This window comes from Crinia signifera, chromosome 1 (assembly GCF_055691185.1).
Source record: "Crinia signifera chromosome 1, ASM5569118v1, whole genome shotgun sequence".
Taxonomy (NCBI): Eukaryota; Metazoa; Chordata; class Amphibia; order Anura; family Myobatrachidae; genus Crinia; species Crinia signifera.
The window spans coordinates 79,712,030-79,738,420 of NC_139217.1; the positions used below are offsets into that span (position 1 = coordinate 79,712,030).

Below are 26,391 nucleotides of genomic sequence, written 5' to 3' on the forward strand. Positions count from 1 at the left end.
AGGACAACAAGAGGGGGCTAATTCACAGAATTATTTGCTCATTGGAATACACACTTGCAGTCTATGCTGCTTAAAATCTGAGCAGAAGCAGATGGGGTAAGAGTGGTGTGGATTGGAGGACAGAAAGGCGTGGATGGGGGGGGGGGGGGGACAGTGATACAGATGAGTAGTAATCGATAGCATGGATGGGGGGGCGGAGCAATAGATATATAGTCACACAAAATCTATTTCACCATTTTCAGTGTCGTATATGTTCTTATAATACTTTTTTTCTATCTACATCTAATTTGTGGGCATTAAGAACCCCACAACAAAAGTTTCAAAAGAACCATATGCCCCCCTTCCCCATGCTCTAAATCAAACGCCCGCTTACAACAAACATGAAGACATAGAACAATTCTAAATATTTGTTTTATTTCACTCCCACAATGCAGGGCTTCTGGAATGGTTAGCTCAGATACAAAAATATACTGTATTGAAGAATTCTACTACTATGATTACACAATGTATTTAAATGCATGTCACATTCAATATCCATATAAGGATTATTCAGAATTCTTTAATCCCAATTTCTAATCTGATGTACAATGTATATACAATATAAGAATGAAATCTTCTGAAATCTAAGATGAATAGTGGTCAGTTCTCTGCTGTAATGTTCCGGCTGTGTATATCATGGAAGAATATTGTAGCCCACGATGACTACATTTCTTGAACACTTCTACAGGGCGTGAGGAATACTTGCAATGCCATTGGCCATTCCAGGACAAACCAGGTGGCCAGCTGTAGCGAGTGTTACTTAGCATATGTGGAAGTTCAGAAACGGAACCACCGTGGCACAGAGTCCTGATAATGGCATTTTTTTTTATGTCCATTGATTTCAAGAGCAGACTGTGATAAATGCAGTCCTAGTACTTTCATGGTTGTTTTAGTACAAGTCCATGTAGCTTCAGCAAGATTGCTTTGTCCATCACAAAAGGTTAAAAAATAAAATTTTCTTTTGAAATCATTTCAGTTGTAAGATGACCTAAGGAGCACAAAACGGGGGGAAAAAACATGTTTACAAAGATACGACAAGTACAAGAATAGAACAAAAAGGAAAAATAGTTGGTGCAGCTAATACAGCACATTTTCTCCATGCCAATACATGCACATTGGGACTATGCGGATTCAGGGGGTTATTTTGGTTGATTCCTAAGGCTGCGAATTCACAGCCTTGCGAGTTCTTGGGACTGGGTAAGAGTTACTTAACATCAACAGGAAGGATAAGTGTTCTGTGGGCCAATGGGATGGACAGGGAAGGCGCAGGCGCATAGATGCTGCAGACTCTGAATACAGGAAGAAATGTGCATTTATTTGTGAAGGCGGAAAGTGGACGCAACTGCAACTTGCATAGAGGAAATCGTGGTAGACCTGCCAGACATACATGTATACTCAGTACATTACGGGGCCTTATTCTAGTTCACTCTTCCTGACAAAATCCTTCTTAGATGGACAAAACCATGTGCACTGCAGGTGGGGCAGATGTTACTTGTGCAGAAAGAGTTAGATTTGGGTGGGGTTTTACTTCAAAGTGAGATCTATATTGCAGTGTAAAAATAAAGCCGCCAGTATTTACCCTGCACAGAAACAAAATAACTCACCCAAATCTAATTCTCTCTGCCCAATCTGCCCCACCTGCAGTGCACATGGTTTTGTCCTTCTAAGAAGGATTTTGTCAGAAAGAGTAAACTAGAATAAGGCCCTAGGTTACACACCTGTAAGAAAAGGGAAAGGTGCTCTTATTACACCTCACCACCTGAGCAACTGGACATAGCAGTAGTGTAGTAGTAAGAATAGGTAACTTAGTATAGGCGAGGGTCCGCCACATACCTTGTTAGCTGCCTCTAGAGAGTTAATAAGATTCTGTAGCTCCTCTTTGTTCATCTCAATGGAGACTGGTGTAAGTGCTCCATTTTCTACAATGTCCAGGTCAAGATTCACAAGTGGCATCTGCAAGGTTGAGAGCTTATCGCTGGACAAAGCGAGCTGCAACAAGAAGGATTCATACAATATAAAGATAATGCATTTGATCATCAGGGTACAACACGTAGTACATAGGTATCTAAGCCAAGAAGAGAAAAACAAATAAATTAAGAGAAACTGATAAATGACTGGTTAAGGAGAGGGCACACCTTTAACGTGGTTGTGTGTTCCACACTCATAATCACAGATCCAGCCAACACAATATGGTCACCCTGCTGTGTAACCATTTCAAAAGGTTCTACAAAAAGACTATTGAGATACAATAGAAACCAGAGAATTTATTGGCTAATCTAATATGTATGTATCATATGTATTATATGTATTATATGTATTATATGTATGCTATTCATATGCAAGACTTGGTTTCACTATAAGCGCTGGTGAAATGGAAGTTATTACCCTTCTGAGTCTACAGGCTTACACGTAACGCATTCAAGCAACTACAGGAAGAATGAACCAAAAGGACGCAGATAGAGGTGCTAGAACAGTTCACCAAAAACCTATAAGAAAATCCATAAGAATGAAGTGTGCTCCACAAGATAAGCAGTCTAGACAGTTGGACAGGAGAGTTCAAGGGGACACCATCCCCTAAACCATTGTATCACATGGGAAATCTCCCCCTAACAAGGTGCAAGTGTACAGACCAGACCAGGCTGGAAAAGTTATGGTGAAGCAAGAAACCTTATACACCACACATTCAGTATGTGCTCGTTCTATCGTCTGCATGAACTTATAATGGACATGAATAATATCTAAATATACACAGGATTTGTTTGCACCATTGGTTAACACATTAATAAAAATACAGGCACATGTGAGTTTAAAGATTTCTTAAAATAGATTATAATCTAGCAACGCAAAGTTAGCATATACACATTTATCTTCTTTAGAATCCCCACCTCACACTTATCTTTTGTTCATCCTCACCATAATGGGAATTTAATAATTTAATAATAAAGAGTCTAAATTAGTATACCATGTGGTAGACCAGTAGTAGCACACTAGAGCGGGACTACCATTCATTTATAAAAATATTAATATTACTGTTACCACTGAATAAGATCATGGCTCTGAACTCAGAACTTCACGTAGATTCCAAGAAAGATGAAAACAGATAATTAACTCTGTTCTAATTGTGGTCCAAATTGGAACAAAACAAGAACATTTTTAACATTATACTACAAATAAGGAGAATAATCAAACACAACAACCACCACCACAAAGGTAAAGTATGACATGAGGTATTTTGGGCGAGTGTTGTATCAGGTTGATTTGTGGCTGGCCTATGTAGCAAGTTCTAAACATTCAGAAGTGAATTACTATGCTATTTTTTCTTCCCATAAGGACCTAAGGCAGACTGAATCATAAAAATCAATTTCTCAGCATTTCAATATTAAGAATTGTGAATTTCTAGAACTGGTTGAAAGGGAATCTCTCATTTATAGTCTTTGAAACACTATAGTATATGTACAGGGGAGGATATAGGGGGGTATTCAATCGCCGGCGACCATCTCCCCATGGGGGAGATGGCCGCCGGGCCCTATTCAATGCTGGCTTCCCCGACAGCATTGAGCAGTGTTTCTCGGCAGAACGAGCCGGACTTCACTAGCTGTCAGGCTCATTCTGCCGAAAACGGCCGGGAAGTGACGAGCTGCCACGCCCCCTTCTCGCTCCCCGGCAGGTGGGACATTGAATCCCGCCTGCATGTTCTCGGTCGAGCTGATCGAAAACGGGACAGGGTCACGGCGGACGAACAAGCTCGACTGTCGTGACCTAAACATTGAATACCCCCCTTAGTGTTCAGACCAGCACTAGGCACAATGGGGCGGATGTATTAAGCCTTAACAAGAGATAAATGCATGGGTGATAAAGAGATAAATGTCCAGCCAATCACCTCCTAACTGCCATGTTACAGGCTGTGTTTGAAAAAAGTCAGTAAGGAGCTGATTGGCTGAATGTTTATCTCTCCATCACTCTTGCATTTATCTCTTGTTAAGGCTTAATACATCTGCCCCATTATTGGCTGCACATAAGTGGATTCAGTATGCATTTTAGGCAAAAGAATAATTAGAGGAAAAGAGTTATGTTCTCGTGATTTCAGACATTTTTGCTTCTATATTTCATTAATACACTTGTCAAAAGAGCCCAATTGTGAAAAGTAGGTGAATATATATATATATATATATATATATATATATATATACACACACACACACACACACACACACACACATACAGAGTATATATCATCAGCTCTATTGCGACTACTACGGTGGCTATATAGAGAAAATCAAAGTGGGATAAGAAAAAAGGTGTATGGATCATTAGGTCTACAGCAAGATGGTCAGCAATCATTGTGTCGACACCATTAGGTTGACATGGGTCTAGGTCGACATGGGGTTTTTCACCCGAATGTTGACACAGTCGACATGGACAGGTTAAATTGCATTGCACTCGCCATGCTTTGGGCACACTATTTTATTCTCCCACCACGGCCTAGTGGATGGTAGGGCATGAAATACCACGTGCCGGCACAAAAAACAGGGAAAAACCCCATGTTGACCTTTTGACTGTAGACCTAGCCCATGTTCATCTAATGCTTTTGTCGACCTAATGACCTGTCGACCTAGACCCATGTCGACTCAATGCTAGTCGACCCTATGACCGTATCCCAAAAAAAGTCTGACCCTTATAAGGAGGCCGAAGAAAATTAGGGCGAAAGCACAGTGGAACAAGATGTAAAAAAAAAGACGAGGACATCAATAATGGTAGAGCTGCAGCACCAAAAAAAAAATAAACAGGTATGGTTTATGGATGAAGAGAACACACTTAAGAAGGCAGAGGAAAGATGCAACATCAAGAAAAAGAAAATTGCCATTAATAAGAGGCTACACTGAGATGAAAGTACAAATCTTTCACAAGCACAAAAAGCAGTGGCTTAATCCTCAGTGCTCCTACCCTTCTGGAATTTAGAGCAGAACAAGTGAGGAATCCCAGCCAGCCGCAGTTGTAGTTGTCTTCTGCAGCTCTCCTCCTCCAGCTGCGAGATATGGGGGTAAAAGTATGAGCCTCTCAGCACTGTGTTTAAAGGGCCAGGTGCTCCAAAAATGTGACATCTCATTGGCCTCCAATTGAATCTCCAACTACAATTGGGTTCATAAATATTGGGACAGACTTCAGGCTGTAATTGACTGCAGATTATTTGCAACAACGTATTAAAAAGTGAAAGTTTGATTTAGGATTGTTTAGTTTGTCCAATTAGTTTTGGTCCCTTAAAAAGTGGGAAACACATATAGAAACCGTTGTAATTCCTACACTGGTCACCAGATTTGGATGTAAATACCCTCAAATCAAAGCTGAAAGTCTGCAGATAAAGCACATCTTGTTTGGTTCATTTAAAATCATTGTGGTGATGTATAGAGCCCAAATTATGAGAATTGTGTCGATGCCCAAATATTTATGGACCCAACTGTATAAAAGGAAGTCCCAGAGTATGGGCTTCATTAATTAGCACCAGCATTACAGTCACTGTGCACCGCTCCCAGTTTGTTCAAGCTACTAAAAAAGTGCTTGAACGAGCGCTACACTTCATTTCCTGCGTCCACCCTGAGACACTTCAATTTTTCAATTATTGGATGTCTTCCTCATTCCCTGGAAGTTTTGACACAAACTAATATATATACAAAAAGGGGATAGGAACATGCAGCTTGCACTGACATGTACTACCAGGGAGCGCTATGGTGTGCAGCACAATAATTAACACTGTTTCTTATAACAATGTAAAAATTTTTATTAAAAATAAATAAAATATCAACAATAATAATACATATATGTGCACTTCATAAGTATTTCATTTTGCAATTGCAAGACAAAGACGAACAAGACTCACAACATTTAACATAGAGAGGCTTTTCTTATAACTTGATTTGCTGATATGAGGCTGGATTTAAAGAGTCATTCAAAGCAACAATTTCGTGTAAGCAAGGCTTTTTGTATAGTTACCAGTCCCGCATAGTTGGAGGAGGCAAATCTCCAAATGGTGTGTCCGGCTTGATTAGTGTCCGTGCTGTTAGGTACACAAATTACCTCTGTAGAGTGAGAGGAGCTCTCCTGTTTAGTACGGAGAGGAGATGAAAAAAGCTCTGCATCACCAATGAGTCCAACAGCTGCTCTGGTCAGTGTGGCAGCGATAATCTGCGGAGATGGTATCTGGCTATCAGTGGTCAGCAACAAAACGCGTTTCTCCGCCTTAGGGTCAGCGGCTTCCTCAGTTGTGCGCACAACTGAGGAAGCCGCTGACCCTAAGGCGGAGAAACGCGTTTTGTTGCTGACCACTGATAGCCAGATACCATCTCCGCAGATTATCGCTGCCACACTGACCAGAGCAGCTGTTGGACTCATTGGTGATGCAGAGCTTTTTTCATCTCCTCTCCGTACTAAACAGGAGAGCTCCTCTCACTCTACAGAGGTAATTTGTGTACCTAACAGCACGGACACTAATCAAGCCGGACACACCATTTGGAGATTTGCCTCCTCCAACTATGCGGGACTGGTAACTATACAAAAAGCCTTGCTTACACGAAATTGTTGCTTTGAATGACTCTTTAAATCCAGCCTCATATCAGCAAATCAAGTTATAAGAAAAGCCTCTCTATGTTAAATGTTGTGAGTCTTGTTCGTCTTTGTCTTGCAATTGCAAAATGAAATACTTATGAAGTGCACATATATGTATTATTATTGTTGATATTTTATTTATTTTTAATAAAATTTTTTACATTGTTATAAGAAACAGTGTTAATTATTGTGCTGCACACCATAGCGCTCCCTGGTAGTACATGTCAGTGCAAGCTGCATGTTCCTATCCCCTTTTTGTTCTGCTTGAGTTACACAAACTCTAACAGGGAGCAGCAACGGTGTGCATTGGTGTGATCTCTCAGGTGCATAAAAACCAGCGCTTCTATATAGCCCTTTTAGGGCTTCCCCTCCATTAATATATATACATACAGTATATACAATAAATGTATACAAGCTTATTGAGCTGTCTTTTTCACCATGGGTACTGTGCATGTATCAATGGGTACATACAGAGGGATCTGGAGGATGGTAAATCTTGCAGCATAGAACCCCATAGAGACCAATGGAGGCTGAACGGTGATCGGAAAGGGAGGTTACTGTGGCGTATACTGTATGGGAGAATTCTGGTAAGGTCCCTCCATGCTAAATGCTGGGGATGATTAGATTTTGATAGGGTACCTTGAAAATAGGTGGATATGTTGTTAACATACTGTATATGTCTCTCAGACTGGTATCGACATAAAGGGTAAACATAATTTTTAAATAAAATGGCACCCTGTCTTCCTTGCGGTCATCGCAGTGGTCTACTTCTCATCTGCTGCTCTATATACACAATATGCTTTGAAAGAACACTACTTTCAGCCACATGCACTATGCACATTGTAACACACTAATCCCTATGAAAAATAATAAATCAATTCACAGCGATAGCTGCGGTATCACACCACAAGAAAACACAGCAAGTAGCTTGCATGTTCATACCCCAATTAGTCCTACCACCACCAAGTGCCCCACCTGCCTGGTAGGAAATCCACCACTACATGTACTGTATAACAGTTATTGCCTATATAAAAGCACTTAAGAAGAAAAAATGAAATCATTTTAGCCCAAGTTTGCAATAGATTGTTTTTAGCCATCTGACAGACAGAATCCCTTAACGCAGTATTTTTTAGATTCTATAGACTGCACACTAAACATAAAGCAAAAGCATTCAGACTCAGCAATATACAGATCATTAGATTACACTGGAAATAACCACGTTATCCCAAAAGACTTTAGATAGCTGAAATTTGATCTACAATCTTCTTTCATTTAAAAAAAAAAAAAACACGAAAAAGGGAGGAGGGGGCTGAGCAGCGTCGGATCTGTACTGAAATTCCTTTTTGAAGAGTCTTTCCTGAAAAAGAGTCTCTCTCTATGGATAAATACAAACACGATATACATGTGGTTCTACTACATTTCATAAATTAAACTTTATTTTTAAATATCTTAAACATGAAAAATATGCCATTTTACAACCACCTGGTGGAAAACTTTCCATTCATTTGTGCCCAAAACTACCTGTGCGGATATTACATTTGTGTCTCCGTTTAGCGTTATTTGCATACAGCGTCGAGTTGTGTGTTATTTATTAACAGTTTCATATATAGCGCACACATATTCTGCAGCGCTTAACAGACAATATTTGAACATTCACATCAGTCCCTGCCCCAGTGGAGCTTACAATCTATATTCCCTACCACATGTACCGGCACACAAAGACATTCTAGGGTTAATTTTGTTGGAAGCCAATTGACTTTGCAGTATATTTTTGGATTGTGGAAGGAAACCGGAGTACCTGGAGTAAACCCACACAAACAAGCCAAGGGGCCTTATTCTAGTTCACTCTTAGAGGCAAATTCCTTCTTAGCTGGACAAAACCAGGTGCACTGCAGGTGGGGCAGATGTAACATGTGCAGAGAGAATTAGATTTGGGTGGGGTTTTTCTTCAAAGTGAGATCTATATTGCAGTGCAAAAATAAAGCAGCTAGTATTTTCCCTGCACAGAAACAAAATAACTCACCCAAAGCTAAATCTCTCTGCACATGTTACATCTGCCCCCCTGCAGTGCACATGGTTTTGTCCAGCTAAGAAGGAATTTGCCTCTAAGAGTGAACTAGAATAAGGCCCAAGGTGTGTATGGAACCCATGACCTCTGCGTGTTATAATAAATGGGTTCTCAAAGTAGCCGCACATGGAGAGGAACGGGTCTATAAATTCCTGAAATAATTAGGTTGAAAAGGGATAAGATTAAAACAAAGTACTTACAGGATTATATATAGAATTAGAATACAGGTACACCACCAATAACGCGGCACCCTTGGTTCCAGCACTATGATAGATTATCTATTTTGCCGGATTATTGGTGGTAAATACAGCCACATCCCAAACTGGGGAAGTGGATGGGGAGTAGGGTGTTTCAAACTGAAGTGGCGCAGGTCCCTTTACTAGTGCAGTAATATAATTATACAGTGGTATTGCAATTTGTTTTTAAAGCTATTTAATAAAGATTTTGTAAAGCCACAAATTTGAAACAATTTGGAACTTGTAGAAACATAGAAATAATGTATTAAATTTGACTTAGTGGCATACAGGTAAATTTTGTTTTAAGTATAGATGGCCTCGCTAAAATTAAGCCTCTGCCGATGCCTGTTGGGTGATCAGAGACCATCAAGCATTTTATTTGTATTTCCTAATTTAGAACTTCATGTTACTTCAATCCTAAAAAATCTGAAGTATTTTCCAAAGTCCAAGTAATTATCTTAGGAAAGCGCCAAGACGATCAGAGTCTCTCCGTTCACACACAAGCTTGATTTTATGGACAAATCAATAAAATAAAACGTATGAAAGCAGCAGGACTCTCAAAAACAGAGCTCGTAATGAGGGGAATTCTCACTCAGACCGCCACTGTAATTCAATTATGGGAGACTGATCGATAGAAAGTAGCAAATGGGCTCAGAACAACATGATGTTTTTCTGTTATTCCTGCGTGAAATATTTCAGGTCAGAAATTCACTTAAAATTCATAGCTTTGCAATGTTCTAGGTGTTCCAAACCAATTTTCTAAATAATAAAATGGAGATAAAAGAACTTCTACATAGTTGGGAGAATAAAGGAAACCGTGAGAGCCTATAAATAAAGGAGTAGATTTATTAAGCTCGGTGAAGTGATAAAGTGTCTGGTTTTTATCACTGTCCAATCAGCTCCTACCTGTCATTTTTCAAACCAAGCCTGTAACTTCACATTTAGGAGCTGATTGGTTTTTATCACCGGCCAATCAGCTCCTAAATGTGAAGTTACGGGCTTGGTTTGAAAAATGACAGGTAGGAGCTGATTGGACAGTGATAAAAACCAGACACTTTATCACTTCACCGAGCTTAATAAATCTGCCCCAAAGTTCTGAATGTTCTGTGTCACGGTTTTGTGCATGTGAACAAAATACAAGAGATATCTATATAAAGCCCCCCATACACGGTCCGTTCATCGGATCCGTTCTGTACTTAAACAGCACACATCGTATCGGATCGCATCCCTTGTGCATGCACTGCGATCCGATACGATGTTTACCTAGTACAAAAAGTATGTGCAGCACATACTTTTTGTACCATACTATGTGATGCACGGGAGCGCGCATCGCATAGTACAGAACGGAGCCGGTCCACAACGGACCATGTATTGCCTCCTTAAGATAGATCTTTGTCTCGTTTAGAGATGTGCGGGTTCAGCTTTATCCGGATTTACTCGGTTTTCAACGCACAATCTTATTGGCTATCCAAAACATGTGACAGCCGATCTCAATGAAAGACACTTTCTCAACTTTTGGCAAATGGCTAGTCGGTAGTTGAAAAAAAAAAAAAAAGACTTTTCTGTAAGTATTACAATGTGCAGGGTCAGCGGGTTGACAGGTGGGGAAATGGTTTCATGAGCTCATCGGTTTTAAGTCTCTGTCCTCATTAGAAGCAATAAAAGGGCTCACCTAGAGACCATGCTTTAGAACCATCACATACGATGAGCAGATTGCAAGCTCGACACTACTGTCTATTAAAAATAAGAAAAAACCCACAGAGTTAGTGTCACACTGTTAATAAGTGTCTGTTCCAATCATTTCTGTTCACCTAGTGCGGTTTGTAGAAGATCATCCCTGTATGTTTCGGTGCTTGTGCATGCTGTTTTCAATTTAACTTAATGAGTATCCTCATTGTAGGAACACATTTGCGGTAATTGCATTTCACAGGTGTAAAGGCCTGTAAGAATACAGATGACCCTAGCCATCTGTGTAATTACAGGGGCCATTACAGGAGTCAGAGGAGACTGGAATAAAGTCATATGCGCGTACATCAGCAATGCTGACTAACAGCCAAATCTGTAGGCATATTTGTCATAGTAAACGCTTGCAGCACTTTGTGCAATCCAGGTGCTGAGTGTTGGGAGATAGCTACAGTTGAGAATCAAAGATCAATTCATGAAAATTAAAACATCTATGCTCATATCTTTGCATTAAAGTCCTATATATAAAGTCATGATATTACGGGATTGGTCAGTTCTGCATTTAAGCTACTGATATAGGCCTAGCTGAAGAAGCGCGCTAAGCATCTAAAATTGCTCATGAACAAACAGGACCAGGCAAACCATAATGGGATATGGTCACTAGGTCTACAAGCATTAGGTCGACACCACAAGGTCGACACGCAGGAAGATCGACAGGGTCATTAGGATGACAGAAGTCATAAAGTCGACATGGGGTTTTTTTTGGAACCAACATGTGCCGACAGGTGATATTTCATGCCCTACCATCCACTAGGGTGCGGTGGGAGAATAAAATACCCGAAGCATGGCGAGCCATGTGAGGGGACGTGGTGCTACGTTTCAGTGTCCATGTCGACATTGGGGACAAAAAAAAAAAAACATGAGAAAACCCCATGCTGCCCTTTTAACTGTCGATCTTCCCCCTTGTTGACCTAACGACCCTGTTGATCTTCAGTCATGTAGACCTAATCCTTTTTGACCTAGATGCTGTCCTAACAAAGTAGGAAAGCCTGCATTTGGCAATATCCATGGGTTCCTGCAATGGATTCTCAATGTATTTTGTTATACAGGTTGAGTATCCCGTATCCGCATATCCGTTATCCGAATTATTCCAAACACCGTGTTTTGTTTTTTTGAATAGTTCGAATTTTTTTTTTCTTTTTTATTTCCCCCCCCTGACCCTTGTTTTATACTTACCTAGTCCTCCGGCATCCATGGCAAGCCTTCAGCTTCATCTCCGGCTGTCCCAGGAGTGCATTGCGTGAGTTCCCAGGCGCGCCGGTGACTTTATAAAATCAACTCTACGCCGACGTGGATACTGGGGGTATGACGTGGATAGTGGGGATATTTAGCATTGTGTATTTTTAGGGCTCCAGAGCCACTTACGTAGTTTACGTAGCCAGCATAGTGCTGTATTGGTATTCTGAATACACCATTACGTGAACTACGTAATGGGCGCCCTGATAATACACAAGTACTGATAGATCTCTATCTGTATCTATCCAGCATGGTTGGTTGTCTTCTTTGCAATAAGTGGTCCATGAAAGGTCATCCCTGCTGGATATTCCACAGTCAACAGTTAAGCTGTGTACACACGGGGGCGATAGGGTCTGAAATCGCTGGAAATATGGTCGCTGGCGACCATATTGGCAGTGATGGGAGTGTGCCCCGGCGATTATATATATAAGCACATTACTGTTAATTCCCGAGAGTGCCGTCGTTACTATATATATATATATATATATATATATATATATATATATATATATATATATATATATATATATATTAACGATAGTAACGATATACAGGGCTTGACAAATTTATTAAAAATCTAGGAGCCTGGAGTAGGGCGGGATTAAATAGAGTTGGACAGCTGATGGACACACAGACCCACAAACCACTCACTTTCTTAGAAGCCTCTAAAAACTATCCAATAATAACTGCCCTAAACCTGAATTTTATCCAAGCCCAATCGTACACTGACAGAGTTTCTAAACTTATTCCGGAAAGGGATTGGAATAATGACCTTGACAATGTACTTTTGGCTCCCCCCCTACCTAAAAAAGCGATCTCTACTTATTATAAATTTCTCCACAAGACTATTGACTACTCATCACAACGCACAGGTCTTAACCAATGGCTGGAACATTTCCCATCCCTAACAACAGACATTCTGTTAAAAACCCTACAGACCTCCATAACAACATTTCCCATGGCCAAATTTTCAGAAATGTACCTAAATATTTTCCACCGGTCATACATCTCTCCCTCACGAGGATTCCAGATGCAAATTATGGATTCCCCAGGCTGCATTAGATGCAACAACCCCCAAGCAGACCTATATCATTGTTTCTGGGCCTGCCCACAAGTTCAGAGATTCTGGGCAGCCGTTCGTGACTTCGCCAATGAACATTTGGTAAACTACACTCCGTTCACCCCGGAGTGGGCCATATTTGGTATCCTCCCGGAAGAAACCAGGGCCCCCAAACCCATCAGGAAATTAATGTTGGCGATCTCCTCTGCCGCTCGCAAAACGATCCTCCAAGTATGGATCCAATCCCCTCCTTCAGCCTTGGCGATGTTTAAAGACAAACTGTTTTTCATTTTCCACATGGACTGGTTGGAGGCCTCCCTCCAAAAGCACTCCCGTACCAAACAGTTCTTTGCAACCTGGAATAGCTACATGGAAACACTACCCATGTCAACGAAACAAACTCTCCATCAGTGTTTCCAAAATACCCGCTGGTACGAAGAACAAATGTTACTGAATGATCCTCCACTAGTCCTGGAATAACATGTTCACCTCTTTTGCCAAAAATTTATATTCTGTACACATGTTATAACAATAAGGAAACCCATGTTTGCTAAATATTCCTACCTCATGTATATGATTGTCTGACATATGACTCACATACCCGACTGAACAGCAATGTAATATGTTTTGAAATGATGCTTTGACTCAATAAAAAAGTTGTTAAAAAAAAAAAAATCTAGGAGCCAGAAAAAAATAGTGACAATGTGCGCCAAAAAGTGACACCATTATGCCTATTACAAATGTCACACATACCCACATGCCACAATGCCCATTACACATTATGCCACACACTGAAAAACCTTTTGCGTACTATACCACACACAATAATGCCCATTACATATACCCCACACACCTTAATGCCCATTACACGGTAAACCAAACACCGTAGTGCCCATTACATATATTACCACATGCCATAATGCCCATGGCATATTATGTCACAGTGCTGCTCACCTACATGATCATTGCTATGGGTTTGTGGCTTGATGCCAGGCAGGGGCATATTGAGAAAAAAATGACGGGGGGGGGGAGCCTCTGTTTTCTGGTGCCTCCCTCTGCATAAGCAGCAGGTCCCCATGGTGGGTTATAATGTTCAATACAACAGCCAGCATTGTGGCAGCCCGGTAAAACACGGGAGATGGACAAGGAGAGGCAGGGATCTGGCAGCAGCGTCTCTGTAAGCAGCAGGTCCCCGTGGCTTGCTATCCTATCAACACTTGCAGCAGTCTTGGGTGCCCGTTTCAGACACGTAAAAAGATGGTGCCGCAGTGGGTTAAATTCAATATAACAGCCAGCACGGCGGCAGCCCGGCAGAGCGGTGCAGAACCCTCCCGGCTGCCGCTGCATCAGAGCAGGTCCGCGGCGCGCCTATTATACGAGCTAATCGGGAGCCGTGCTTGGGCTTTGAAATAGGCGCGCTGCTGACCTGCTCTGATGCAGCGGCAGCCGGGAGGGTTCTGCACCGCTCTGCCGGGCTGCCGCCGTGCTGGCTGTTATATTGAATTTAACCCACTGCGGCACCATCTTTTTACGTGTCTGAAACGGGCATCCAAGGCTGCTGCAAGTGTTGATAGGATAGCAAGCCACGGGGACCCACTGCTTACAGAGACGCTGCTGCCAGCTCCCTGCCTTTCCCTGTCCATCTCCCGGCAGCCGGGAGAGTTGTGAACTGCGCTGCCGGCTGCTATTAAGCCACCACTCTTCCCGGGGGTTCTGCTTCCTGGCAAATCTGGTCGCCAGTCAGCAGAATCTGGTCGCCATGGCGACCTGGCCCCCGGGTTTTGTCGAGCCCTGATTTATAATATATATATATATATATACCCCAATCCGTCCCAGCAGTTAACTGCAGGGATACTGAACACTCGCCACAGGGATCAAAAATAAATCCAATATTTCAGTCAAATGGAGATAAAAAAAATCACTGGTGGTTTTTATTCCAACAAAGTATACACATCCTGCTCCGACGTTTCGGTCATAGCCTGACCTTTTTCAAGGAGCCTATAATGTAAACAACAATAACAATAGTTAGTCTTAAGGTGTATCCTATCACAGATAAGGAATTACACCCGATAAAGTACAGAAAAGGTTACATACGTTTTGAGGATGCATCAGTGGTACAACATACGGTGCCTCAGCCCAGGAGCGGGGGAACAGCTACACTGGGAGAGAGGCCCAAATCCAGCTTATATACCTGAAAGATTACTTACAATGGGAACACGTGCGTCTCAATTGGCCTCAGCCACGTGTTCCCATTGTAAGTAATCTTTGCAATCATTGCACATGCAATGGGTAGTGTAGCAATGATTATGTTAATATACCCTGAACAACAATTACAATTCTGTGTGCATGAAGGTCTTGGGGCCAGATTCTCTAAGCTTCAAAAATGATAAAATGGAGAGTGATAAACAGCCAGCCTGACATTTTTGACACTCCTGTCTGACATTTTTCAAACACAGTCTGTGACATGGCAGGTATGAGCTGATTGGCTGGCTGTTTATCACTCTCCATTTTATCACTTTTGAAGCTTAGAGAATCAGGCCCTGAATGATTATGCAACACAATATAGCATAATAATAAAATCCAGCAAAGGAGCACGTATATTATAAGAAATAATAACTAAGGTATGTATAATGTGACTTTATGACACATATGTCCTACAGTATGATAGAGCTGATATTGCTCCATGAAATCACATTCAAGGTGCTTGGTATGGAAACATTAGTTATAGCTGATAAAGGCAAGGATTCCTTTTGGGGAACTCATTAACATAAAATATATATAAAAACCTTTATTACATCTCTTTTTATAAAATGGGGTATTTAACGGATTGTCATATGGTGGTGATTGTCGGTGGGAGCACACCCCTAGATCAGCACCACCATATGACAATCCGTTTTTCTTTCCTTAAAAAAAAAAAAATATCTCATATCTAAGTTGTCGGTGGGAGCACACCCCTAGATCTAATATAAACTGAAAAATCCTGACCAGAGGGGGCCAGTTACAAACAAGCTTGATACCCATCTCCCTTCCTGTGCAACGGGGCACCAAAAGCCCTTACATACCTATAAAATGGGGTAGCCAGACTAGATAAATAGTGTGCCCCTATCAGGAGATACAAATAACCCAGCCAGATTTGTCAGGTGGGGTACAGGATTCAGACAGTCAAAATATCGTCAGTGACATCATCCTCGACACTTTTTGACAAGTACAATCCCTCAAGCACCCAGCGCATAGACCAAAGTGAAATAATGGCGACCAATACAAAACCTTTGTTTGCAATGAAGAAATTGCCCTGTAGTAAGCATGGCTTACCTGAGAGGAGAGGAGCGTATGAGAAATATTAGCAAAACTATTAAAGCCAGGGATATTGCAAATGAATCTAATAAAGATGTATATTACATACATTCTATATACATGGCATTATTCCTATGGAGGTACCAATGATTCTATATTCTTCAATATTTTCATACCCAAATATGGGAATAAAGCAGAATGTATGATGGCCTCCCTTTCATTCCTATTTTAATGCATACATAATAAACATTATGTGGAGTATGCAATCCTCCGCCGCTATTCCCGAGACGGGAAACAGCGGCAGGGCCCTATTCAATGCTGTCTTTACTGGGATCACAGCAGAACCGTTCTGCCGATAACAGCCGTGGATTGTCGCAATCTCGGCCATAGATCGACAACCCACGGCTGTTTTTGTGGACACAGCCGCCTTTTCGCTGATCGGCAGGCGGGACATTGAATCCTGCCTGCCGATTTGCTGTCGATCAAACCACAAACGTGCCAGGATCACGGCTGTTGGGAGGGATCGACAGCCGTAACCCGGGATTGTATACCCCTCTATATATTTTTATACTGCTATTCTAAAGCCAATCGTTCTTCTGGTAAGTGTTCTCCCACACAAGGGTTTTCTTTTCTTCCTTTGTACAAATAATTATATGTACACATTACACAGCAATCCGTTATATACCTTAGCTACAATATAATCACAGAAAACAAAAATAGCTGTATTATAAAGTATCTTACAAAATATAAGCTCGCTGACTGCCAGGATCAAGAGGGTATGTTAAAGGGACCTGCCAAGAACTGGGAAAATGAGAAGGTTGCTTCTTATTACACCAATGGGATCGCCAAGCTACATATAAAGACTTTCCAAATGTATACACTCCAAAATGTATGCAAAATAACTTGTATTATTTGCCACCTAGTGTGGGAATACTGGAAACAGGTCATATAGAAATGCACTGGGTGGATTGGCTAATCAAAACATAGAGGTCTAGGATGTCACAGTTACTAAAAATAAATCAAGACTCAGCTTCTCCAACTGTATTAGATCCATCCTATGATGCTAATGTAATAGACCAGTGGTTCTCAAACTGTGGGTCCTGACCTTCTCAGCATGGGGCCCCGACTCCATATTGCTGGCCACCAGGCTGATGACTTCTCTAAGCTCAGTCAGTGATTCAAGGAGTCTGAGAACTCAGTTGAATTGTCTGTTATTTTAGGCTGCCATGTATGTGCTGTCTGCTTCCTACACATGTGATGTGATGACCATCTGCAGTAACTTGCTGGGGTCCTGTCATTATTTTTATTGTCTGATGGGGTCCCAGAGCAAAATAGTTTGAGGACCCCTGTAATAGAAGCCTCAGCTGTCCCAATGGATGGTATTGTTTTTCCTGAAGGTAAAAAGAACTGCAGTGGAAGAAGTCAGAGTAACACTAAAAAGCTTATTTTTATGCCATAGTTCAAAGCAAAACTTAAATATTGTACCTTCAATTAATTGTCTTTATTTATAAATATCTGAATCACTATTTATGTGATAGTAGCTATACATGTAGGATAGGCAACATGGTATATATTGTGCCATATCCTTAAGCTGGGCATACACGAGGGCGACATCTCCCCTCGTCACCAGTGATCACCCCTTAAACCACCCGGGATATTCCCAGTCGGCAGGATCGCATGCGATCCCAGTCAAGCCTGCCCAGCTTGGAATCAATTCAACAGATTGTTTCTGCAGCCGGTGCAACAATACCTGCTGTCAATCACATGCAATTTGAACACTTTTCATACAACTGATCACTGCAATCGCATTAAAAGAGCCCAAATAACCCTAATAAATAATCAATTATCCCAATACTCACAGTGATATTGGTCTTAGCCAAGAAATTGATTTTACTACATTGGATTCAAAAACAGGCGCCATCAGTCCAAGAGCTTAAGGTGCCCACACACTAGAAAGATCTGCGATCATAAGATGTGCGCAAAAATTAGCCTTCAAATCTTTTGTCCGATCTGGACAAAAGATTTCAGGCAAGTGCACATCTTTACCAAAGATTTTTCTTAAGATCCCGTGTGCGTTCCTATGGATCTTTTGTTAAATCTTCTGATCTTTTGTGCAGCACGTAAGATCAGAAGGTTTAGCAAAAGATCCACGGGAGCGAGCATCGGCCGATTTTCGACCGATTATCGGTAAATATCGGCCGATTTATCGAAAATCGGCCAATCGGCCCAAAAATCGTTCTAGTGTGTGGGCACCTTTAGGCTTGCATTATTGGATGTCTTATTTTATGAAAGGTAAGCCCTACTACCTAGAAAAAGATGCAGCTAGATTCTATAAACAATGTAATCTATTTATATGTAGCTTAGATAAGGAAGTACAATCTGGGATAAACAAAGTTTTTGAATCCACAACATGGTATCTTAAGGTGCCCACACACTAGAAAGATCTGCTATCGTAAGATGTGCCCATAAATTAGCCTTGAAATCTTAAGGTGCCCACACACTAGAAAGATCTGCGATCATAAGATGTGCGCATAAATTAGCCTTCAAATCTTTTGTCCGATCTGGACAAAAGATTTCAGGCAAGCGCACGTCTTTACCAAAGATTTTTCTTAAGATCCCGTGTGCGTTCCTATGGATCTTTTGTTAAATCTTCTGATCTTTTGTGCAGCACGTAAGATCAGAAGATTTAGCAAAAGATCCACGGGAGCGAGCATCGGCCGATTTTCGACCGATTATCGGTAAATATCGGCCCAAAAATCGTTCTAGTGTGTGGGCACCTTTATGTCCATCCTGGACAAAAGATTTCAGGCAAGCGCACTACTTTACCAAAGAGTTTTCTTAAGATCTCGTGTGCGTTCCTATGGATCTTTTGTGCAGCACGTAAGATCAGAAGATTCAGCTAAAAATCCACGGGAACACGCATCGGACCGATATCGGCCGATTATCGGTAAACATCGGACGATATATCGGCCGATTTATCGGAAATCGGCCCAAAAATCGTTCTGGTGTGTCTTTTGATTCCTCTCCCTCCTACATCTCCCCCCTATTCTTCACACACACACACACACACACACACACACACACACATTTTATGTAGTTTATGCATAAATAGCGCAGCTGAGTTCTTAGAGCAACTTTCTATTATGATCACATAAATGTGTAATTAGAGTTTATTTAATGCTCATTTCTGCAATCAAAATTTATATAAGACGTAGACTGCTGTAAAACCGAGACTGCGATTAGACACTTCACAATAGAGATAATATTACTGATTTATGTTGCCATTCACCCAATGAGATCAGATCAACAAGACGCGAAAGTAATCTGTTGTACGAAATTGCTGATTTATTATTTTTCAACTTGTTTTATTGATTATTCAGCTGCATTGTAATTATATTGAAATGCATAATAAAACTGTTGTACAAAAAAAAAAAAAAATAGCCCAAATTGCATGTGAATCGCCCTAGTGTATGGAGGCCTTCACATATCAAATAAAAACACAATATATCTTTTCACAGTTTTCTACCAAAAACTCTGGGGTACTATGTAAACTATTTTCATGACATACCAAATAGGAAGAAGATAAAGTTCCCCACACCCCTGGACATACCTTCAGCTGCCAATCAAAGTCCTGCAGGTATGTGGAAGACATGGCGCACACCTTCTCCGTGAGGGCTTCTTTTATTTCAGGTCTTCTACTTTTCACACACTTTAGTATCACTTCTTGATAATCTGAACTTAATCCATTCAGCGGATTATCAGACTTGTAAATAGAAATCAACACAGGATATAAAGTTAACGTCAGACAGCAGTATTAAGGTTATTTGCAGGGTAACTGGAATCAGGGCTGCCATCATGATGGGGGCCCGGGACTGTCAAAAAAGGCAGGCCCCCCGTATATATATATATATATATATGTGTATGTATGTATGTATGTATGTATGAATGAATGAATGAATGAATGAATGAATGAATGAATGAATGAGAAAAAGAAAGAGATAAGGGAATATGTGAAAATGGAAGCGGGATGAGAGGGGTGTGAAAATGAATAGGGGAAATAGTGTGTGACAGAGTGAGAAACAGAAGAGAGAGAGGGAAAGGAGAAATAGGGAAGGAGAGAGAAGGGGGAGAGGAGCAACAGAGATCAGCCTGAACAAGAATACATAATACAAGTACTCGCTGTGGTGGGGGCTGACCGGGAGATCCTTGCTGCACTGTTTTCTTTGGATCCCTGTTTATTTATTTTTAACAGTTTCTTATATAGCGCACACAGATTCTGCAGCGCTTTACAGAGCATAGCTATATGCTGTGACTTGCTGGGTCCTCCTCCTCTCCTCATCCGCACAGGCAATGCACAATCTCCATGCACCGACGCCTCCTGAGCAGCAGCTCTTACCAAGAACTGCTTCATGCATCCATTAGTGCGGTCTGCTCTGGTCCCGTACAGCAGGGGCTTTTGGGACATGTAGTTTTGTGTTAAGTGCCTGGCTGCCAGACACTTAAAAAAAACTACATGTCCCAGCAGACCCTGCTGTCAGAGACCAGAGCAGAGTCTGTCTGCAGCAGAGCCTATGGACACACCACTGGGACAGAAATCAGGGGCAGATAGATAGCTGGTAAGGAGCTATTTCATATTTCTAGTTGTAGGACCAGGTCCGGGCCCCCTTCTCTGCCAGGGCCGGGACTCCAGACCCCACAGACCCCCCCTGTCGGCGGGCCTGACTGGAATCGGTTTCTAATAATTTCACTACTGCTGGAGTAATTCTACTTCAGGAGAAATGGGCATAGGTGAACGTAATGTTATCTATGCAGCTCATTACTTCAATCCCATTTATGTCCCACTTTGAATCCTATAAATTAGCGGCTAGCTATTGCACCGTTACGCCCATTTGCCAACGAATGTTACATTGCATATGCAGATTTTATCTAGGAGAATCTTGTTTAGCAAAAAGAACTGTGGAAGCAGCTCCAGTAATCTAACAGACAAGACAAATTATCTCTTCTAAGGGGACTGAACGTGAACAGACAGAACACCGTATAACCGCTTACCTCTTCTGTTGTTCCATCTTTACCAACAGTAGTTTTCACAAAAGCAGCTGTAACTTCTACAACTTCCAGCCATTCCCTCAAGTTCCAGACACTGCCGTAGTCCTGGAATCGAGGATTCGCCCTGCCACAAACTCCATCGATTACCTTGTGCAGGAACTAAAACAAATGTTCCAAATTAAACAACTTTTACCTTTTGCGGTCCAAATTTTTTTATATATATAAAAAAATGGTCTACATTGAATGTTGAACCATTGGACCTGCTACTAGCGCTAGGGCTGTTGAGCCTGACTAGACATTGGACAAGTACATTGTACGGTTTAGTGGTGACTATATAAAACAGTGAGGAAATCTCTTAGCTATAATACCCACTACATGTCTATATGTATACGTGTACTCAATCTGTCTATGATTTTTGTTGTTGCTATAAATGAATACATGTTGTGAATAATTTATCTTTTGATAGAGGTCATCAGATCAACCATTTGTATGTTTCTATGGCAGCACACCTTTGTTTCCACCTCTTAGGGGAGGGATTCAATTGTTTAAAATATTTTTTTCAGGTGCTAAAAAAATGAGACTTAAGCCCCATACACATGGGGCAATTCTAGCCAGAATAGCTGGGAATATGTGTAGAGGTCGACGGCCACCTGGAGTGCACTCCCGCGACCAGCCCTGTAATGGTCCCTGGTCGCAGAAACATGCTCCTGAGACCATCAGCTTCCCCCGGCAGAATGTCTTGTTTTCATCAGCGATTATGAAAATGGGACACTGGGCGATATGTTCGCTCAGCAAAAATCGCATGCATATCGCCCCGTGTGTACGGGGCTTAACGCTTATTTTTCCCTGGAAGATTCAATTACTCCTCGTTTTTAATGTGTGAATTTACAGTTTTCACCCGAAAACATACAGGATGCAGGATATGTTGCAGGATCCATTTTTTTTAGTTAGCAGCTATAAAAAAAAAAAAGGGGGGGGGGGTGTTTCTCCTGCCTTCCCTAATAATGGCGCCCCCCGCATCAATTAGCCACAGCTAATTTTGTTTTTAGTATCGTAACAAAATAAAATATATGGTTTCCTTTGACGACTTCCAATAAAAAAATAAATGAAACTAATTATCAAAACGCTTGGTCTACAGTTTATTACACTTTTACATGCCTGACACTAAAAAGAAACTGGTGGGACAAACGTCTGTCGACATGCACAAGATAGACACGGAAAAAGTAAAATCACATGAAAAAGTTAACATGAGTTTTTGGAGTCAATGTCAACACCTGAGCACGTAGGCCATTTCTGTACCATTTCTAAGCGGGGCTACATGGATGGTAAAGTAAAAAAAAAAAAAAAAAAAAGGGGTACTTGTGTATTATAGCGGCGCCCCCGATGTTGGTCGTGCAATGTTTTTATCACATCGCATCGTATGTCATACAACCGATGCAATTTTACATGACTATTCAATTAAAAATTGTACAAGCACCCTAATGGGTGATTTTAAGCACCCTAATGGGTGCTTACAATGTAAAATGCACCCCCCACTATAAACGTAAACCCGAAGCGTGGCGAGAGCAGCGGTACGCGTCCTACGACCTTTTCATACCCCCACTATCCACGTCGGTGTGGAGTTGATTTTATATAGTGTCGCGAGCGCAGCGAGCCACCGAGCCCGAAGCGTGGCGAGCCCCGCGAGGGGACGCGTATACCTGTGAAGTTATGCGCGTCCACTCGCCACGCTTCGGGCTCGGTGGCTCGCTGCGCTCGCCACACTATATAAAATTAACTCCATGCCGACGTGGATAGTGGGGGTATGAAAAGGTCGTAGGACGCGTACCGCCGCCGCTCGCCACGCTTCGGGTTCACGTTTATAGTGGGGGGTGCATTTTACATTGTAAGCACCCAAATCACCCATTAGGGTGCTTGTACAATTTTTAATTGAATAGTCGTGTAAAATTGCATCGGTTGTATGGCATACGATGCGATGTGATGTGATAAAAACATTGCTTATACAATTTATAATCGCATCCCATCGCATTGTATGCCATATACAATGTAATACAATTTAAAAATTGTATGCCGTTGTACAACATTGCGCGATATCGCATACCATCGTATGCCTTATGGTATACTATGCGATGGGCGCCGCTATAATACACAAGTACCAAAAAAAGATTATATACATTATATAAAAAAAACTCATGTTGACCATATGGTGTCCCCCTATTGACTGTCAATCAGCCATTCAGATACCATGCTGGTTATCTTATTCTAAAGGCCCCCATACACAACAGCGGTTTGGGATGATTTCACCCCGTTTTCGACGGATCCAGCCAATAAATCATCCCAAATCCAATGTCTTTGATGTCCCATCTGTCCAATGCACAGTCCCATGTGCATCGGACCTGAGTCAGACTCTCTGATCCCCTCCTCCTGGTGGTGGGAGCCAAGGGTCGCATGAGATACATCACATGTCAACGGACCGCATGCGATCCTTCCCAGGTGACTCACGGGGGATCGGATGGCATACACTGCTGCGATACATCACACCCCTTAAGCCTCCCGCTCCTTCATTCTTATTGAGAGCTCTATAAAAGCCTGTAACACCTGTGCAATAATACCAGCAGATAGTACAGAGAAGTTGTTTTCTTTAGTAAAATGTATTGGTTCTGCTTACTACTGAGACTTATGCTGGGTACATATTAGACCAGTGGTTCCCAAACTGTTTTGAATCATGGCGCCCCAGAGTATCGCTATTGTTTTCATGGCACCCAAGTACAAAAGTTTCTTATTGAGAATTAAAAAATATATATATTCAGTTAAATAAATTGTGATCCTTAGTGTCAGACATGTGGTGAGGGTCCACATATTTTAGGATTGGATGTGGTATTTCCTAATAATTCTACCATGAATTATTTGATTTTGTCCCGGACTGCCAATCCTAGGCACCTTTACAAGTGTCCCAAGGCACCCCAGGGTGCCATTGCACACAGTTTGGGAATCACTGCATTGGACGATGTGTACCCAGCAACATCTTGGGCTATGGGGACCTGGCGGGATGCCAGCTGTAATGAGCAACAGCGACTGGTGTGGGGGGGGGGGGGGGGGAGTTGGGCAATAAGTGGGGACCATGACTCTCACTAGAAATGGCCTCCAGCGTACTGTGTCGTGAACAACATTGTGCATACACTACGAATATCATCCATTGTGTACCCGGTGGATGTATTGCACCTATGATCCTGGTTAGACAAAAAAAGAAAAGTCAAGTTCCACATTCACTGGTAACTATGAACAACTTCTCCACTCTCCATTATTTTTTGGACCAGACACATGAAGGTGCATTGAAGGGCATACACACTGCGAGGTGATGATACAGTAGCTGGAGAGGAGGTAGGGATAGACTCGCACTACAATGTTTCCATACCATCGAGGTTGTAAAACTGATGGCAGCATTCCAATGTTTTCTGTCATTGAATGGTAAACATCTGGTAGTGTTTCGATGGTTATACGGAGTCTCCCCAATCCCATCCAAAGATGACCATGCTCAGAGGCTTTGCACATGCGCAAAAATGTTTTGTTTTCTTGCAAATGTGCAAATTAAATAGTTTTTTTAATCAAATTATTTTGATGCAATGATAAGTTACAAACATATCAAAAGATTCGACGGCAGGGGGGGCAACCATCATTTTAAAGATGGCCTTCTGATGTCAGCTCCAAGCAGGAGGCTTTCATAACCCACAACACGAATATATAGGAATGGGGGACAATGTAACCAAGGGACCAGCAGCCTCATGCAAAGATCACGCCTCCTGCATTGGGAGTATACATGCTACAGGAATTCGCTTTGGCAACGTCAATTCAAATAATTTGCATTCACGTGAATTATGCACCACAACACTGGGAAACAGCAATCCAACAGAGCGCTGCCAGGGAGACAGGGCACAGATGCTCTTACCTGCGGGCACTGGTCTATGGGCAGCTTAGTAACGAGCTCAATGCCGCCTCCATGTTCCGTGCTGCCATCCATGACTTGCCACACAGCTGACTACAGCGTACATCACATGACTGTCACCATCCAGTCATCAATTCCCACCCGGCAACCAATCAATGGCGAGGCAGAGACCGACATGCTAATGGTGGAGTAGTCATGTGATCAGGGTGAGTGACGTCAGAGATAGGCGCTGTCAGTGTCAAAACAGTCAGTCACTCGGTCAGAGCTTAATGTTGCTGCTGATGCTGAATGCAGATGAGTCTCCTTCTTCTCCTATACCCACTTATACAAGGGAAGATGTGTGAGGCGGTGTAAATAGTGGAAAATTGTCTTCTTATAGCAGCCAATCCGCTTCTACATTGAATTTTCAATAATGTACTTGATAAATGATAGTTAGAAGCTAATTGTTTGCTATAGATAACTTCTAATTCTACATCTCTCCTACTATTTGTGACAAGTTGCCATGTGCAGCATGGCATTAATGAAGAACAGGTACATACATACCCACATCATGTGTCCGGTTGTGACACCACAAGATGGGGAGTGGGAGATGCTCAGTGGTCCCTGATATACAGTTATTAAACACAATGTAACCTGTATGACGTATTAATACCGCTTTCACATCTGTAAGCTGGGTCTGACCTGATATTTTAATCCCAGGGTCCCACATGGGTCCGACCCTTTCACACTGAACCCGGGTCGACTTGTACATAGAGCAACATAGGTTTAACCCTTCTTATAACCCAGTTTCAAGTAATGATGACAGGTCCAAGGGCAGATACATGATTCTTAAAAGGAGTTTTCAACTGAAATGCAGACATAAAAAGAAACAACTAAAAGTGTGTGCAAATATTTCTGCAGTGCCGTAACTGTACGTCGCGCAGAGGCTTTGTGGGGGCACCATTGCCCACCCCATTGCCCTCACTTTTGGCTTGCAGGATGCATGGAACGGCAACCATACTGTCTCTACTACAGTGGAGGCTGCTGTAGTATCCACCGCACAGGTGACCCGCCTCCTGTGTGTGACATCACATGCAAGGAGATGGGGCCAGCACAGGACGCCGGGAGTGCTTTTTTTGGTACTGCC

The 26,391-nt window shown here is 41.9% G+C and overlaps 1 protein-coding gene across 1 annotated transcript; it reads right to left on the minus strand.

Moving 5' to 3' along the window:
* Positions 1-393: 393 nt before the first annotated feature.
* On the minus strand, positions 394-25,426 carry COMMD8 (COMM domain containing 8). Its single transcript, XM_083167881.1, has 5 exons — positions 25,269-25,426; positions 21,326-21,481; positions 19,887-20,039; positions 1,873-2,028; positions 394-1,027 (listed from the first exon to the last, which is right to left on the minus strand). Exons 1-5 carry the CDS (start codon positions 25,338-25,340, stop codon positions 1,007-1,009), a joined length of 558 nt encoding a protein of 185 aa, XP_083024007.1. The 5' UTR covers positions 25,341-25,426; the 3' UTR covers positions 394-1,006.
* Between the last annotated feature and the right edge of the window lie 965 nt (positions 25,427-26,391).